Here is a 19,065-nt window from a genome sequence, read left to right on the forward strand (position 1 = left end):
CTAAATCACCAAGGAGAAAATATTTTGTTCCAAAATTTACAGTAGGTCTGTTTTGTTCCTATTCACATTGTACAATACGCATTGCATCACTTGTCGCTTTCATATTTTCTTGAAAAAAATCAACTGTGTGAGCAACAAAATCCATGACGCAATCATCATGGACTTCGTGTCAAATAATTTTTTCAATGCACCATGCCTGGATTAAAAAAGAAAATGTATTGGACATTATCCAGAGATGGAGAAGGAAATCTTCCAGTGGTTTGAAGACAGAATACAAATCCGATATGGAGTGTCTCTGCTGTGTTTGTTTGCAACCTTTCAAGATTGCACAAATCAAGAAATATGAAGGGTTCACTGCTTCCACAGGTTGGTGTTCACCTTTGCTTCTATTTTTTTTTTTTCAATCATGTGGCTATTTTTAAACTGTTTTAGGGGTCGGTTTCAGTGTGAGTATATACGGTAATTTGTGACTAGCAGAGTTGGGAATGCTACTTTAAAAAAGTGATTAGTTATTTTAGTTACTCACTACGTCTTCCGAAAAGTAATTGAGTTAGTAACTGGAATACTCTAGAGTAAATATAACTAGTTACCAGGGAAAGTAACTATTTCCGTTGCTTTATTTCATACAATTATTTGTATGTCAAATAATTTGAAATTTTATGAGCAGTGTTCGAGTTAGTTGAATAGAGAATAACAGACAGGTAGTCATGAAATGAAATGAAACGATCTGCATTTATATAGCGCTTTTCAAGTCAATGAAGACTTCCCAAAGCGCTTTACAATGTGCTTCACATTTTACCCATTCACACACAGACTCACACACCAATAGCGGCCGTGCAGCCGTGCAAGGCACCAACCTGCTTATTGGGGGCATTAGTCATTTAGTGTCTTGCCCAAGGACACTTCGACATGTAACACGGAGGAGCCGGGATTCGAACTGCGATCTCCTGATCCCTTGACAAGCGTTCTACCTCCTGAGCTACTCAGGTTGTGTTATAGAACCTTTTAATTTTGTCTGCACCTTGCCAACAACAGATTTATTCTACATTTGAAGTGCAACAAATATAACCAGTACACAATATAATAAAATAACGATCAGCATGTACACAAATGCCAAAAAACATACAAAAACATGTACAAAAACATACATAAACATATAAAACGCTTGTAAACTGTCAAGAAACGGGCCAGGAAGCAGGAAGTGTGAACTCAAAAGCGTAGACAATCTGTCACTTTAATTGGAAAATAAAAGTCGTTCAACACACAGGGACCACAGGCACAACAAAACAGGCTTAAAGGCAATCAAAATTACAAACAAGGCATTTACTCAAAACAAACAGGCATGAACAGGTTTTCCTCAAAGTTAAGCAATGGTCTGGCAACGGGCAGTCCCAAAAGGAGCGTTTTAGTACTCCACAAGCAATCAATTCAATTCGTCTCAGCCGGTGTCAAGGGGCGGGGCCAGTGGGTGCCATGACGACCGTGCAGGACATGACAGAACTCCCCCTTCAAGGGACAGCTCCTGAGGTCCCAAAAGGTAACAAATACCTCACCCCCCAGAATGGGTCGACGCTCCCGATGAGGGCAACCCCACTCCCTCTTCCGAAAATGCAGGAACGGGGAGAGGCTGGGGCGGGAGGCGGACAAGTCGGGCTGGCAAGCAGGGGAGTCGGACTGGCAAGCAGGGGAGTCGGGCTGGCAAACAGGGGAGTCGGGCTGGCAAGCAGGGGAGTCGGGCTGGCGAACAGGGGAGTCGGACTGGCGAGCAGGGGAGTCGGACTGGCAAGCAGGGGAGTCGGACTGGCAAGCAGGGGAGTCGGACTGGCAAGCAGGGGAGTCGGACTGGCGAACAGGGGAGTCGGACTGGCAAACCTGGGAGTCGGACTGGCAAACCGGGGAGTTGGACTGGCAACCAGGGGAGTCGGACTGGCAACCAGGGGAGTCGGACTGGCAAACAGGTCAGTCGGACAGGCAAGCAGGGGAGTCAGACCGATAGTTAAGCACGGAACGTTGGCCGACAGGCGAGGCGTTGAGGCCGACAGGCGAGGCGTTGAGGCCGACAGGCGCCTCGGACAGCTCATTCAGATGACGCGACAGGAACTCAGCCCGCTGAGCTAATTACTCCATCCGGCGATGTATGCGTTGAGCTTGCTCGACCTGCAGCTGAAGGGCGGTGACTTCACTGGGCGTTAGCCAAGCGGCGTACTTCAGTATTACCAGAAGAAACGGGCCAGGAAGCAGGAAGTGTGAACTCAAAAGCGTAGACGATCTGTCACTTTAATTGGAAAATAAAAGTTGTCCAACACACAGGGACCAAAGACAAAACAAAACAGGCTTAAAGGCAATCAAAATTACAAACAAGGCATTTACTCAGAACAAACAGGCATGAAAAGGTTTTCCTCAAAGTTAAGCAATGGTCTGGTAACGGGCAGTCCCAAAAGGAGCGTTTTAATACTCCACAAGCAATCAATTTAATTCGTCTCAGCCGGTGTCAAGGGGCGGGGCCAGCTGGGTGCATTGACGACCGTGCAGGACATGACAGAGGTCAGAGTGTTCTATCAGGAGACCAGAACAGACCAGGAAACCCCAGAGCATTCGTTTCAGTGCTTAATTTAAGGAAGCGTACAGGGCTTGCGGGAGACGTGATAGCCATCAGACGTCAGCAGTGGAGCCGGAGAGATAGCTTCGGATCAAGTGGCCAATCGAAGTGCGGAAGTCAGGCAGGTCGAGTTTACCGGGGCTGGGGAGGAGATCGAAGCGTGGGACGGAAAACAGATCGGGTCGGAGGCAGGCAGAAACAGGTAAGCAGAGTTTTAAATACACGGGACATCAGGAGAGTCACACAGAGTTACAGATTGTACACTCTGACGAGGAGGTCTGGGTGCAGCGTGCTTAAGAGCGAAGTGCCAGCCAATCAGAAGGCGCCCACATGATTGCTCCAGGTGATCAGAGTTAGTAATCATGACAGTAAACAAACGCACCAAACCATCCGCTTAAAACGCACGTAAAACACAGAAAATAAAACCAACCATGCAAAAGAGTGTAAGTTAACACATACAACGTATATAAACATATAAAAGGTATGTTTCATTGATGTTGAAAATGTCAGGAAAAAATGTTAAAACGTCATATCGTCACGTCATATTGTCAAATATAAAAAAATGTGAATATGCTTGATGGCTGTGTTTTGCTGCTGTTGGTGTCAGTGGATTTGTTCAGACCGAGGACAATCGACTTTGGCCTGGACGGATCTATTGACACTAACAAAGATGTTATATAATGAAATTGTGAATATGTTTGATTTTCGAGAAGGTTTGTTCAAACCTCACTTTGTGTTTGCTGTTTAAAGCGTAATATTGGAATATAATATTGTGAATGTGCTTAATTGCTGTTGAGATTGTCATGATTGTTTTCTGTTTTTAGTGTCAATAAATTTGTTCAAACCAAAAAAAATGTAAAACACAGAAAAACAAAAGTAAACCTACACAAAAACATACGTTAACACAAAAAAACGTATGTAAATACATACAAAAAAAAATCAACTGTGTGGCAATGATGAGCAACAAAATCCATGACGCAATCATCAAGGACTTTGTGTAATCCTATGGAGTCCTTTGAGACTTTTTTGTGATTAAGGACTATATAAATAAATTTGACTTGATTTGCCAAATACATACAGCAACACGAAAAAAAAATGTACGTGAACCTGCACAAAAAAGCACATAACGCACCACCCCACCGTAACAAGCAGTAACGGTATTGTAACGGTGGAAAAAATGATCTATTAGTTTCCCCCGTTACTAAAATAATAACGGTGTTATTCCCAACACTGGCAACTAGAAAGTTACTTTTAGAGTAACATGCTACTTTTGGAGGTCAGTAATCTGGGGGGTAAGGCAATTACATTTTCAACGAAGTAACTAGTAGCCTTAACTAATGACTTCTATTCAGTACCGCGCCCGACTTTGGTACCTAATCTCCAAACATGAACATTTTGTCACTTGAGTAGACAGGCTTTAGTCGGTGTCCACTTGGGACCCTGAGAACATTCCCATACTCCCGCAGGTTTCCGAGTGACCTTTGCATTCTTAACAGGAGCAAAACACACTGGGATGGAGGAGATTATTTCTGTTTAGGCGTGTACAGTGTCTTGTGTGTGTTGCGTTGTGTGTGTGCGCAGTCAATCACCAGGGTGCCAGAACTTGCCCAAATTAGGGTTAAAGGTTAACTATTTCACGGTAGGACACTCAACAAAGAAAGGGGACAGGTGCGAATGGCAAGAATCCAAGCAAAGTTTGCTAGTGTAGCCAATGTTTCGACTCACGCAATACAAAAGAATGTTCCTGGAAAGCAATTACCGTATTTTCTTAACTATGATTTGCACAGGATAATAAAACACACACCCCAAAAAATTGTCCTATGTCATATTTTCTGACATTAGGCGCACCGGACTATGACATTGAGACTGAGACCTAAGTGTTCATGCATGTATAACCAGCATATAATAGTGAAGTGTTTTTATACTGATTTATACTGCCTTTTAATAAAACATTATGGGTGCGCCTTATAAGCGAGTGCGTTATGGATAATTAACAATGTAATTACGTAGTTTATATGTTCGATTTTTTATATGGCATATATCTATAGGTGTTTATTTATTTATACATTTATTTGTACATATGGCAGGATTTCTCCTCCATACAAAACAACCTAAAGAGAAGTATAAAATTGACTCGATTTGGTGATTTTTTTTCACCAATTCGGGTTATTTTTGACCGAAGCGTTATCAAGAGCAGGGGTCTCCAACATGGTCCCCCCTGAGGACAGTTGGGGTGCCTGCGCAACTGAAAATCGCTCCCCCGTGATGGGTCGTTGTAATTTTCGTGTAAAAAATGTTTGGGTGGTTGACTGAATCTATTTATATCCCTACTTCCGATAACTAACCTGGTTATAACAACATAATAAAACATCGAAATAACATGATAGGTTGTTATTTTGGAATTTCATTTCAAAACGAATGCATTTTATTTTCACTATCATTGCTATATCAGATTCATTTTTTGTTTTCTGTTTTGGACAGTCTAGTTCCCACTTGTTTGTTAGTGTCACGGTTGCCATGGCGCCCAATTGGCCCCCGCCGTGTGGCACCAGCTTCTGTCACGGTTGTCATGGCGCCCATTTGGCCCTGGCGTGGGCGCTAGCTGGAACTTGTTGACAGACAGTATTTAAACTCTGTCATGTGAGCCACCTTTTGTTGGTCCGTCTGCGAATCTCGTATTTTGATCTTGACCACGTCTGCTCTGCAGTCCTGGTTTTTTACTTTTTCCGCCCCTGACACCGCCATCACTCTCCACGGAAGTCCCACTTCCGCGTCTGAGCAACCTACTCCCCGCGACCATCGATTTCCGGATCGTGTGTGCGCTCCTTTCCCTTCTCCCCAATAAAACTGTGAGTAAAGTTACGCAAGTGGGTCCTGTTTTCTGTTCTGATCCTGACAGTACGGACCGACCACAAAATGGACCAAGTGAACGCTCACACAAGTGGGGATTAGGGAGAGCCTGAAACTCCCTACGCTCTGCAGCATTTGCTCCGGACAGAGGGGAGGTCTGGCGATTGTCCAGTGACGTCACCGCCCTTCAACTGCTGTTCCATCCAAATCTACAGAGCATGCCGCGTCAGCAGGAGCAAGTAGCTCAGCTCACTGAGCTCCTGAGGTGTCAGCTGTCGGCAATGGCCCTGCCTCCCAGGGGCTCTCCTCCTGCCGTGCTGTCGCGGTTCCCGCCCATTTGGCCCCTGGACTCGCCCGCCATGGGAATTACTGTGCCTCGAATGGGTTTTCCGGGAAAATTTGGCACCGCTCTGTCCAGGGTCCCCGTCGGCTTTTCTGCCGCGCACGTCGGCCCCACTGCCGCGCACGTCGGCCTCCCCGCCACGCAGGTCGAACCCCCTGCTGCGCACGTCGGCCTCTCTGTCACGTCTGGTGGCCGGCCTGATTCGCCTGTCTGCCTGCCTAACTCGTCCGTTTGACTGCCTGACTCTTTCGTTCGCCTGCCTGACTCGTCCGTTCAGCTGCCTGACTCGTCCGTTCGCCTGCCTGACCCGTTCATTTGCCTGCCTGACTCTTCCGTCCGCTTGCCCGACTCTTCCTTCTGCCTGCCCAACTCGTCCATCTGCCTACCAAAATCGTCCATCCGCCTGCCTGCCAGACCCAGGGTGCTTTCTGTCACGGATGCCATGGCGTCCAATTTTTTTTTGTTTATTTGTTATTTTGTTCCCAGTTGTTATTAAGTACCACCCTTTTTTTGACCACGCTTTCCTCAGTTCCTGCTTCCACCGGATTTTGGTCCTTTCCCTGCAAAAATAGTTTAGCTATACCCACTTGTTTATGACTTTGTTCCTTGCATCCACGGTTCAGCCGTTGTTTCTGGTTTGAATCATGTCGGGCTTTGTTTTGTTTTTAACATTTTGTTGTTTGGTGACCCCTTGTTTGTTTGTTACTTTGTTCCTGATATTAATGATCATCCCTTTTTCGAGCACTACTGCTTTAGTTCCTGCTTCCTCCGCATTTGGATCGTTTCCCCGCCATACCTTAACTGTTTAGCTTTACAGAATAATACCTGGATTATTTGATTTACCTCAAAACGGTGAAAACAAAACCTCAGTTATTTTGAAAGGTGGGGCAAGCATATGAGTGCAGAGGAGGGGGCTGCTCTTATAAGCGAATGTCTGCCCCATTCTTGGGCCACATTCCAGCACGCGCGCTGCTGCAGCACACTCGGATACATTATCAGCACCCTATTTTTCAAAGGCGGGGATACATCATCAGCGCCTTATTTCTCAAAGACGGACCTCGTGTACGTCCACAAACACGTGAGTGAAATAGGACAATCTACGTACATCCCACCTGTCACAACCCACCCGTCCATCCATCAGGTGAGTGAGGGGCTCTCCTTGGAGTTGCAGGGAAACTGCTGCAACACAGTGGGAAGACAAAACTTTGTTTGTGGCTAAACAAGCACACCAAAAAACATTAACCACTAATTAACAAAAGGAAACAACAAAATATTTGCACAAAATAAGAGCTGTTCGAGTATTAGTGTAATCATGTAAAAAATAAACCTTTTCCCTCATACCTACAATTAGAAATAGCTGTGGAGTTAGCGGCTGCAGCACTAATCATTTCCATTGATTCTTAATTAATGTAGTTTCGCTTGGATTCCACAAATACTAAAATAGTGTATTACAATTTACTTCTAAAGAAGATGTGCTTTGTTCTCAATTTTGAATTGACATTTCCTATTATGACGATTTGCCGTTTATCTGAATAGTTGCTGGTGGATTCTTCTATTTGTTTTTTTATGAGACAAAGCAAGTTTTTATATTTGGCCGAAAAAGTCATGAATATGTACAGTATGTCGAACTTAACACTAAAAAAACAAGTTTTTGTAAGACCCTTTTTGTTAACTCTGATTAGAAGTTATGGAAATTTATAGAAAGAGGTCAACCCTTATACCTGTTTGAAAAGTTTATAATGTATTTCAAAACTGGTTTGAACCAATTGACATCCACCAAGTACAGGGGTCGGCAACAAGTGGCTCTGAAGCCTCTTTGGCGCTCCCTGGTGGATCCCTGGGTACTTAAAAAAAATTGATAATGGAAATTTCTAAGGTTTAGGTAGGAGGACAAACATGACACAGATATTACTAAAAATGTTGCAATGAATATATGTATATATATATATATATATATATATATATATATATATATATATACCCATCATGGCTGTTTGAGTGACAGCTTACAACAGCCTATCACAGTCGCGTATGCAAACAGTCAAACATACCGAAATTAACCACGTGACGACACCATGACGGACGGTAGTAACCCGTAGTAAACCACGAGGCCACAAAACAGTACACAACAACAACAGAAACAGCAATACTAGTCAACAACATTGACAATGACTCGTCAACCCAATATTGTGCAGCTGTCGGATGAGGTGGGTCACCTTCTCAGAAAGCATAATTTAGAGAAAATTAAGGATAGCATTAGCAATACTAGCTACCAAGCCATACAGTCGTCCTCCTGACTAATCACACATCTATACAAAATGTACAGTACAGTATGCCTGACTTCAGTCCACACAATCTGTACCACTAAATTGTAAATGTAGTATCCCCATACACCGTTGCTGATCTTAAAGCTTATAAAAGTCTGAATGCTTACCAGCTCTTTTCGGTGTTGTGCCGAAAAATGCACTTCCGGCAGGAAATGTCGCCCATTTCGCAAACGTTACCAAAATTACTGTTTGTCTAATTATTGGGGGGATTGTAATACAACATTAAAGCACGGGGCATTTGCACTTTGTATAGAAACCCCTCTTAAGCATGTTGAAAATATTTATTTTGGCAAAATGACGTTGTTTTTTCTGAACGTTTGTCAGTCACTTTATCTGTTGGTAATCTAGCCATTCATTCCGGAGTGAACTGCTTTATGCTAGACCACATAACAGTTTTCGATACACGTGATACGAGAAAAATTTATCAGGTTAATCACAATAAAAGCAGTTTGTTTACATAGTAAGAAAAAGCAACGGTAAGACACTAATGTAGCTAGTTAGCACTGACTAAATCATTAAATTGAGAGTCTTTGACTAGATTTGTACATCCTTAACATAGAATTACTCGGGAGTACATCAAACGTACTTTGGAAATAATGTTCACTGCAAATGCTGGAATACTTGAGGACTACCAGCCTCCCAGTATTGTGCCTTGGCTCAACACCTGTCCCTGAGTTTTACTGCAGATGAACATTGCTGTCCTCTGTCTTTATCAAAAGGTATAAAATTCAAAATCGGGCTTAGAAGCTTTCCCACCGCACAGGAACTATTCTCCATGGTACAAAGTGGTGGTTATAGTCTTCTGTCGTGGTTATTGGTATTTGTTTCAACTCAACTGCCTATTCAACTGCCATGCACTAATCTGTGCTCTCTATGAGAACAATAAACGATACATTGATATAAAGACAATTCAATTGAAAATCCTTAATGAGTAACCCAGCGATAACCAAATCGCGAAGTAGCGAGGGTTCTATACACTTTATTAAATCCGATGACTGAAAAAAACACAGGGAAATCATTTTTTGCTATTTTGAAAGATATGACATTTGAAAACACTTTCTGCGAATTTTATATTTCACATAAATGGGGAAAGTAAGTAAAACAGCAATTAAAGTTCAATATTTCCGATTTTAACAAACAAAGTTAAAGTTCTTTTAATGTGTATTAAATAAATGTGTGTTAATATGTCTTTCAGTCTAGTTGAATTATTTTTTTCGTCTGTATTCAAATGCCTTTGTTACAATTAAACTTTAAACTTGGATTATCCCTTCAAGCATTAAAAAAATTGAAAAAAAACTAACTGTGATTTTTCTTGGTTTTTTTGATTAGAAAAAGGTGGATGGAAGGCCGTAATTTAAATGCCATATTTTGAAAATGATGGATAACAGTGGAACAGTGTGGCAGGTAAGTTAGTTGTTGTTTGCAGATGTGGCTGATTCTGAGGAAACATTGAGAAGATTGGTAATGGAGTTTGGAAGAGTGTGTGACAGGCGTAAGTTACAGTAAGTGTGAATGTTGGGAAGAGTAAGGTGATGAAGTGTTCACGTGATGGAGTGGGCATGGCGTTTGAAATCAGGTTGCATGGACAGTTGAAAGCTTTAGGTACTGGGGTTGTGATGTGGCTCCAGTTTGTGGAATGGAGTGCGATGTATTGCACAGAGTGAATTAAGGAAGCAAGGTTTTGGGTGCTCTGAGGAGAGTGATGAGCAACAAGAGTATGGATGTTAAAAGGGGACTGTTATGAGCGTCTGATTGTGCCGACTGTGTTGTATGGTGTAGAGGCCGAACGCAGATTTGAGAAGGAAATTAAATGTTTTTGAGATGAAGTTTTTGAGGAGTATGTTCAGAGTGACAAGTTTGGATAGATTGAGAAATGAAATTGTGAGAGCCAGAACTGGAGTACTAGTGGAACTGAGCAAGCGTGTGCATAAGAGAGTACTCAGTTGGTTTGGACACATGGAGAGGATGGATGAGGAGCGAATGTTGAAGAGGATCTACAGTGCAGAAGTAAATGGAAAGAGACCAAGAGGAAGGCCGCGATTGATGTGGAATGATGGCGTTATGAGTGCACTGCAGGAAAGACGTCTAAGTATAGTGCAAGCTAGAGCTCTTGTTGGTGATAGGAATGAGTGGAGAGGTGTTGTAAAAGGATATTGGGATGTTTAGAGGCGTTCTAAGGGATGGGAAGGGCACCTGTATGATGCGGCAGGGGTAAACCAGTGAAAGCTGTCGGGCCCTGCTGTTGAACAAAAGACTGTTGTGTCACCCTCACGAGAATGACATGGCTGCTTTTTTGTGTCCCGTTTCTTCTGGAGGGACGAAAGCATGACCAACTTGGGTGCCAAGGTGCTTAACTTGTTCGGGCATTTGGGTTGGCCATGGTCCAAAACATTTTGTGTGTGTTTTTGCTACTTTTCCTCTTTTTTGTTTTCTTTGTTTTTGTATGTGTTTGTCTTGCTGTCCGTCACCCCTCTTAAGGGATATGACCAGGGTTGTTTGATAGATATATTCAAAGTAGTTCTTCATAAGGCATGTTTTATATTTCTTTCGATCTGTCGGCATTATCGTGTGTTTTGGAGTAAATATTTTACACGGTTGGATTTACTCGACTGTTGTGAATGTAACAAGACCATGTTTGCGGGGAATCGTTTAATCAGCTGGCAACAAGAGCATGTTATTGGTGAGATACACCGGCTTTATAGTTTTTTGGTATGTTGTTTGTGAGGTTTCTGTGATGAGTGCATTACAAATGAATACAACTATAGCACACCATATTTAAAAAAATGTGTTTGTTGCGTACATTTTCAAATGATTTGGAATCAGAATTGCTATAAAGTCATGTTGAACGGGTTTGCTTGTCAGGCAGTTCTATGGCGCTACTCGGTGTCAAAAGGGTAACACTTAGTTCATCACGGATTTAGAAATTATTTTCTTTTTTGGGTCATTTCTCATTCTATTGTGTGATTATAGTAGGCATCATAAATTGTATACTTTCTCAAATATTGTTGCCTGCATTTTGAACTTTTTTTATTCGCTGTCGCCATCTCCTGGCTTCATCGTCATCTTTGCGGCCTCTGTCAGCTTGTCCATCTTCAGCGTCCAAGTACCTGCATCTCTTAGACTTGCACTGTTAAACTTTTTTTTATCTATCTTGAGGTTTGGGTTCCAGTTTGGACTCTCCTTGATGCAGGCCATTTTTACTTTCACCATTTGAATGCTACACTAACAAATAGAAACTAAAATTATGCGGAAACAAACATGACGTCACTCTCCAGCACCTGCACCCCCCCCCCATTCCGCATACCTCATGTGTTACGCCTCAAACAGCTTTGCTAAAAGTAAGATAAAAGCAGATAAGCGCAGTGGAAAATGAAGCTCTTTGAATGATCCACATAAAGTGAGTTTCATGCCTATATCCTGGGATTTAAGTCAACAGTCGTTCAAATAACTCCAAACAATCAAAAGTGACATGCACTTATGAATATCTAGGTGGTGTTACAGCTCCTATTCATCTGCCCTCTCTCTGAAATTAATGACACATGGTCTCTAAGAAATTTCTATAACAACACGTCAACATTCTAAAACTGTTTATTTATTTGTGAATCGTACGCTTTTATGAGGAACTGTGCATCTATGCATTTACAGTGGACTAGCAGAAATATACATTTCAACCATTTCAAATAGAGGTCTCTGAATGAATTATCGATTCTCGAAAACATTTATCGATCATCAAGGTAATCGATTAGTTGTAAATACTTCACCGCTTAGCAGTAAGATTTGTCTTAAGACAAAGCTAGAGGGAGGCAAGCTTTACAGCCAAGAAAACCTTTTGGCAAGCCAGCTCATAAATAATCATGAATATGAGTTTATTTCCGACCTTGGGGTCCGTCCTCCATGGCGTCCACCAGATGATCCATCATGGTTGCTTTGTCCATTTGAGGTGTATCGTGTCACTTGACTACAAGCAACCCGAACTTTACGAAGGTGGTGCTTCCTACTTCTCCTTTCACTTCGTCATCTTCTTTGCTTGCTCCATCGTTGATCATTTACTTACATGTGTGTGTGTATGTGTGTATGTATGTTTATTCAAACTCTTGGAAACTTATATTTGATAGTCAGCTGGCAATATCCCACACAGATCCCTCTGGTCAAACAAAATCTATATATGTACCAAGCATGGGATAGGTCTTTACATAAATGTAATGGAAGTTAGGTTTAACACTTTACTAAGCAACACTTGAAAAGATTGCAATTGAAAGTTGGTACTGAGTAGTGAATAATAAATCAAATCACATAACATAATTTTTACGGATTTATTCTTTTCAATTAGGCACAGAACGTGAAGTGTTTCTCCCCACAATTAAGCAAATATGTTGCATAACATTACACTCACCAGGGGACTCAAGAAATTTAGTCCCAAAATTGACCCACATGGCTTGTTTGCTATAAAGCTGTGAGGTCATTGAAGTAACACAAAGATTTTAGCAGACATGGGACCAAGTCACACATGTGCAAGTCTCAAGTAAGTCTCAAGTCTTCACCTTCAAGTCCCAAGTAAGTCCCAAGTATTTTTTTCTTGGGCAAGTCAAGTCACAAGTCAAGTCCCGAGTCTTAGATTGCCAAGTCCAAGTCAAGTCACAAGTCATAAAAACAGCGACTCGAGTCGACTCGAGTCCAAGTCACTAAGTCTCAAGTCCCCATGTCTGGATTTTAGTATGGCAAATCCCATTAAAACATCATATGAGGCGACCTCCGAAACAGACAGCGATTTCAGTGAACAGTAATTGCACACTGCTCATTTCTGCATGGAGGTAGGAAATTGGTATAATTTTGTCAAGTTAGCTCCCCGCATCAGGGAACTGAGGGCTTTCCTGTTTTGTTTGCTCCCGGTTGGTGCTTGTCGGCTGCCCAATGTGTGCTGTTTCGGTTGCAAGACTGGTGTTAGCGGCTGTTTTGCGGTGTCCCTTGGCTTATTCTTTGCCGGCTTTGTGTTTACTGTTGTAGACCAAAAACATAACATTAGAAAAAGCTGAAAAGCGGTTTCATCATCTATAAAAGGGTGCCCCTTAAATTATCAATAAATTGGATGACCATCTGCCATGGCCACTGCTGGCTGCTCTGGAGGCCCCCAGGCCCCTGTTGTCAAGGAACAGGTTTGGGTATCCATGGCAACCATGTCCAGGCTTCAATGGGAGAATGCAAAAGGTTGTTGTTAGCGCGCGGATGTCAGGCAGACGCTTGTGCCTAAGTCAACAAACGGTGCTAACCTTTGACCCCGCTGAGAACACATTGTCCCATCCTTCTCCTGGTCTTGCTACTTTAACGTTGATGATGTTATTAGCAACCAAGTAAGTATTTTAGAAATACTCCCACATATGTAAAATGTGTAATTCCATTAACCCTTAAATAACAGACACCCAAAAGTAGAATGTTAAGGTGAAATACATATATACTCAACTTTAAGCCAATCCCCAGACAAAATAAATAGAAGAGAATGTATAGACCAGGAGTGGCTAACCCGGTCCTGGAGAGCCGCACGTCCTGCATGTTTTGGAGGTTTCTCTGCTCCAACATAGGTGATGTCAATTTTTAGCTTGATAGCAGGCTTTGTGAGAGCTTGATAACAATCCAGGTGATTGGAATCACCTGTATTGGAACAGAGAAACCTCCAAAATATGCAGGACGTGCGGCTCTCCAGGACTGGGTTAACCAACCCTGCTATATACCAACCTGTGGAAGCAGTGAACACTTCATATTTATCGTCTTGTGTAATATTAGGCTCTTGCAAACAAACACCTAACTGAGAAACGCCATATCCATGTACACATACCTTTTGGTTCAAGATCTGTATGTTACAACGTCAGTGATTCGGGTGTATTCAGCAATTAGGAGCCACTGTAATTACCAACCTGCATGTATTAAGTTGCTAAAATAACACCGCAACACGCAATGAAGTAACGACAGATAAGGCACAAATATTTGGTAATAACGCGTAACAGTACTTGTTACGGAGAAAAGCCATTTATTTGTGAGGATTCGGGAGGAAGAGAAGCAATTTGGGCCGGTCATTGCTGTGCGACTCAAAAAACACACACTCACAAACAAAAACGGGACTTAATAAAGTAGTTTGGATTAAATAGATTAGGATTAGATATCTAATTTTTTGTTTTGGGGGTGTTCTTTTTCCTAAATAAAGGACAGGATTGGCCCAAATATGATGAAAAATGCTATATATTTTTTTTTAAATGGTCCAGTCCATTGGACTCCTGGCACTGCTGTCACCTCCTCCCCTCCTCTTTCGGATATTGTCACTTGCGGAGTGGCGAAGTCTGTGGAGGCTCCGATGTATTACGGTCAAAGTATGTTAGAAAGTGGTTGTTGTAGAGGCCAAAATCTATGTATGCCATTGAATGTTATTTTAGTTAATTTGTTTTAATTAACTTGCAGACGGTTCCCAGCGTCATTACTTCAGATCACTTTAAATCAACTATAGCCCCAGTCACTATAGGTAAAATTTAACATGTGAGCCTAGCTCCACCAGGCGCACGGATATCTTAGTAGTTCTGTATAAGGCAGAACTCCTTTCACAGTTAGGTTGAACAACTATTTTACCACGCAATACTAGACCAAGGGTAATTTAGTCCTCATTTTAGCTGCATTAAATTGAATGTCTCATTGTTTAATAAATGTCATGCTTCTTCTCCTGAATGTGTACAAGTGTGTGTGTGTGTGTGTGTGTGTGTGTGTGTGTGTGTGTGTGTGTGTGTGTGTGTGTGTGTGTGTGTGTGTGTGTGTGTGTGTGTGTGTGTGTGTGTGTGTGTGTGTGTGTGTGTGTACTCTGTTATAAATGAAGTAGTAAAAATCGAGCATGGCGTAGGAATGATTTCTGCCAACCACAAGTTGTAGTGATGTTCACATGACACTCCTGAACAATGTGGAATGATCCTGAGTCACTCGCAGTGAAATGACATTTTTTTATAACCAGCCAGCCACTCTTGGTGCTCAGCACCCTCAAAGCTCTGAACCTAAAATCGCCCCTAACTCAAGGGCTGAAATGCTGAGTTGTATACTATGATATTGTACCTCCCATCAAACATTCCAAGGCTAACAAACTTCAGGCAGGGTGAGCAATTCCCACCACAGCTCCCCAATTTTTATTTTTTTCTCCCAAACTGAAAGATTGTCTTTGATAATAAATGAATGTGCGAGTGTACTCTGCACGTTGGCGTGTGGTATGGTGGTGGGGGCTGGAGGAGCAGACAGGAAGGGTTTACCAAGAGGGGTTCTTTCTAAGGCTTCTTTGTGCTCCCCACACACACACACGTGTGGCCTTTTATGATGAATGAAAGGAGCTAAGACAAGTTTTGTTGTCACACGTGGATATGTTGATGCTAGCCAAAATGTTCTTTTTTTGACACATTTGTCGTTCAAATGTGACAGGGCTGGCAATACTGTGAATTTTGGTAACGATTTGATCCAAATAAATACAAGCTAGTATCAATTAATGTATGATATATGATTCGATATGATACTTTTTGCTTAGAAATGCCATGATCAATGTTCCCTCTAAGCTTCCACGGATCTGAGCAATCACACAATGCCAGTAAGCATCGTTTGTAACAACGATGAGCAACATCAATCCAAATTAGGGCAACCAAATCACTGTCAAATATGTCCAAAACCTGAGATGAAATCAAGTAACATTTTGTTGAGTTTCCCGCAATGGTAACATTTAACATTAAACAACACAACAGTAGCAAAAAATAGTCAAGGTGTTTTATAACCATTGTCAAGCAGAAATAAACATGTTTAACACTCTGCACAAAGGCAGAAACTTGTTGAAAGTTACATACAAGGTACATCCAACATCTTAACAGTGGGGACGATCTCCCATACTCAGGCCTCTCCAGTACAGCCACCTTGACCCCCCTTAATTGGCGCCAACAGCCCGGACAGCTGATTGGCTGATGTACTCTTTTTAAACCCCCGGCTTCCAAGAGGAAGCCGTCTGATCATTATGCGAACCGTTGCCCCCAACTCGGTAAGCCCTTACGTCAGACTCTGTTCCTGCCCTGCTTTTCTCTGCCTGATCCTCGTTGCCAACCTGTTTCCGGACCTGACCCTGCCCCGTTCTGCCTGCCTGTTATCCGATCTGTTTTGCCCCGTTACCTGCCTGCCTCCTGTTGCCGACCTCGTTTCCGAACTTGACACTGCCCTTGCTCTCCAGTCCCGGCTAGCGACTTGTAATTTCCGCCTGTCTTCGACCCTCCTCGCTAGACACGGAAGTGCTAATTCCGCATCTCCTGCTCCTCTTGTCCGTCAACCATCGGATCGTGGAAGCAAGCCCTGCTCTCCCTCTTTACAAATAAAAACTGAGAAAACGAGCGCTATTGGGTCCTGTGTCTGCTTCTGGTCCGTGACGCGTTTACTTTTGTCAAACTACTGCGGTTAAAACACACAGAAGGAACTTGTGTTGTTTTTACCCACATGCACTGTAATTCTGGCCGAATTTGCAAGGGAATTCATTTTGCAATTTTGAGCCCTGATTTTTATGAGCTGGATAGATTTTCTTGTACGCTGAGAAGGTCTGGGCAGTGCGCATCTAGAACAGTGGTTCCCAAAGTGGGGTCTCCGGACCATCAAGGGGTAAAAAACGTCCTTCCAGGGGTCCGCAACACGATGTCTGAGACAGAGTAATAATAACATATTTTTTAAAAGAAAAGAAAAAATTGTTTTCTTCTGTCTAACGATGCCTCACATCTTATCAACCCTATTTTGAGCCCATCCCCGATGAGCCATTCAGGCAGCGCCAGGGCCCAGCCCTGCATTGCCGGTAGCTTAGCGGATATAGGGAGAGAATGGAGAGAATGGAAAGAATGGAGAGAGAAGATGTGAGAGAAGAAGGTGTGGCATAGGAGGCAGGAGTGGACTCAACTTTGAATTGTTTGAATTATCAAATAAGCTCAACCTTTCGCTGCAAGCCTCAAGAGTTTTAATACTTTATTTTTTGCGGTGAATTATGTTTAATAGTTTTCAATGTTTTTAATTTAGAAGATTGATTGATGCTAGAAGCCACCTCGGCGACGTTAACCGCTATTATTCTGGCGCAATCTGTAGCCTATACTTTCTCTTTTAGCACATGTGGGCTAAATTGGACGCCAAGAAAAATATTATAATAGCACTCAACAAAAATACTTTTAAAAATATACAGTATTCTTTGCACTATGAAGCTCACCAGATTATAGGGCTGTTCAGACACATTTGTTACCATAAACAAAAAATTTCATTCAAGTAATCACAATACATTTCGTACATACTGACAATTATTGTCCAAAGCAACAGCAAAAGAGCATTTGCAATGGGCCCGTTAACCACAACAGGGCACTCGAAGACAACTCCATATGTTTCTCCAAGGCACTAAACTCATCGTATGCAATATAGTTTAATTGTTAGTAAGTATTTCCTATTTTTAACTCCGTATTTCCGGTATGTAAGGCGCACTGGATCATTAAGAACGTTTTCAATTTCCTGCCAATTTGGGGTTTTTAGGTGCGCCTCAATACGATCCCAAAACTGTATGTAAACACCCAATGTAAATATCTTATGTATCTCTATATGCCCACACTTTCTTGTGTAAATATTGTGTAAATTATCTTTTATCTTTTTTTTTTTTTTTCTCAGTAAAATGTGACACTGGAGTGCCACGTCCAATTTCGTTGTCACAATATGTTCAACCCATTTTGTAACAATGATAATAAAGATATATTTTATTCTATTCTATTCTAAATGGATTGAAATACAATAAAACAAAGGACAAACATATTTTAGAATAGAACAACACTTTCTTCAAAGAGAAATTGCATACAGTGAAAAAATATAATTTCTTGTTTATGATACAATAACAGATCATCTCATGGCCGAAGAAAGCCTTTGCAGGGGCTGGATGCGGCACGCGGGACATGAATATGACAGAAGTGCTCTAAAAAGAGCTGGAATTCCCATCACTGATACAGATGTCCCAATACTCTTTCACATATATTTTCCAATGACGCTTTGTGTTCCAGTTACCTCTGTCTGCCCGACAATGAGACGAGCAGCTGTCGCCTTGGTGGTGCTCAACATGGCCGCCATTGCCATTGGCAGGCCAAAAGCTGGTAAACATTCAAGTTATCTAATTAAAATGAGTGAACCAAACAAACAAAAACATACAACAAAATAAAACACAAAAACCAGTTTATCATCAATGTTAGGTTGAATGCCTCAACCTTTATCAGAGTATAGAAAAGCCAAAAAATATGTGTGTGTGTGTGTGTGTGTGTGTGTGTGTGTGTGTGTGTGTGTGTGTGTGTGTGTGTGTGTGTGTGTGTGTGTGTGTGTGTGTGTGTGTGTGTGTGTTTGAGGATACAGTACAGTTAAAAAATATGTTCCTAACCCTGCTCACAAGTGTCACCTAAATTAAAAAAAACTGACTCACTTGTGAGGGCCAGGTGAGAATCTTGCGTGAGAGGATTTAAGTAATGGATTCAATGTAACCGGATCAAAAATTTGACTACCAACCAGGGCCAAACTGATAGAAAGTTGTCTAATGCCGCATATTGTATAGGGAAGCTGATTAAAGCTACTAAAGAAAACACAGATACAGATAAATAAAGCAATATTTCAAATTTTCAACAAGCACGAAAAGACAAATTTCCTTGATTTCAAAATCCACATAAAATTAACACCAATTGAAAGAAGCACCTAATGCTAGCAGCTAACGACCCCTAAGGCTAGTAAGAGTGTCTGAGATGACACCTGTTTAAAGCAACGCTAGTTGCTAATGTTGTCCTTGTCAACCCCCTGAGTGAGGGGTCACCAAACTACAGCCTGTGGGCTGTATTAGGCCCGCAACAGATTTAATCTGCCTCCGAGACGCTTCTGAGAGAAGCATATGGAAAAAAACAATC

The 19,065-nt window shown here is 42.0% G+C and overlaps 2 protein-coding genes across 4 annotated transcripts in view; one reads left to right on the forward strand and one right to left on the reverse strand.

Moving 5' to 3' along the window:
* The window catches only part of LOC148363561 (recombining binding protein suppressor of hairless-like protein), a 62,607-nt gene extending 50,490 nt beyond the window's left edge, over positions 1-12,117 (reverse strand). For both annotated transcript variants that reach the window (XM_088337495.1, XM_088337494.1), the window contains exons 1-2: positions 11,997-12,117; positions 6,905-6,971 (exon numbers count right to left, since the gene is read on the reverse strand). In XM_088337495.1, coding sequence (XP_088193621.1) covers positions 6,905-6,971; positions 11,997-12,054 — 125 coding nt within the window. In that variant the 5' untranslated portion in view covers positions 12,055-12,117. The remainder of the gene's footprint in view (positions 1-6,904; positions 6,972-11,996) is intronic.
* Positions 6,793-19,065, forward strand: part of matn4 (matrilin 4) — a 33,100-nt gene continuing 20,827 nt past the window's right edge. Inside the window, exons 1-2 of one of the 2 annotated variants that reach the window (XM_088337492.1) lie at positions 6,793-6,870; positions 18,184-18,273. In XM_088337492.1, coding sequence (XP_088193618.1) covers positions 18,204-18,273 — 70 coding nt within the window. In that variant the 5' untranslated portion in view covers positions 6,793-6,870; positions 18,184-18,203. Of the gene's footprint in view, positions 6,934-18,183; positions 18,274-19,065 lie in introns of both variants that reach the window. The other variant, XM_088337491.1, reaches the window with a different exon arrangement.

The sequence above is a fragment of the Urocampus carinirostris genome, chromosome 6 (genome assembly GCF_059441175.1).
Source record: "Urocampus carinirostris isolate Australia breed hairy pipefish chromosome 6, RoL_Ucar_1.0, whole genome shotgun sequence".
NCBI lineage: Eukaryota > Metazoa > Chordata > Actinopteri > Syngnathiformes > Syngnathidae > Urocampus > Urocampus carinirostris.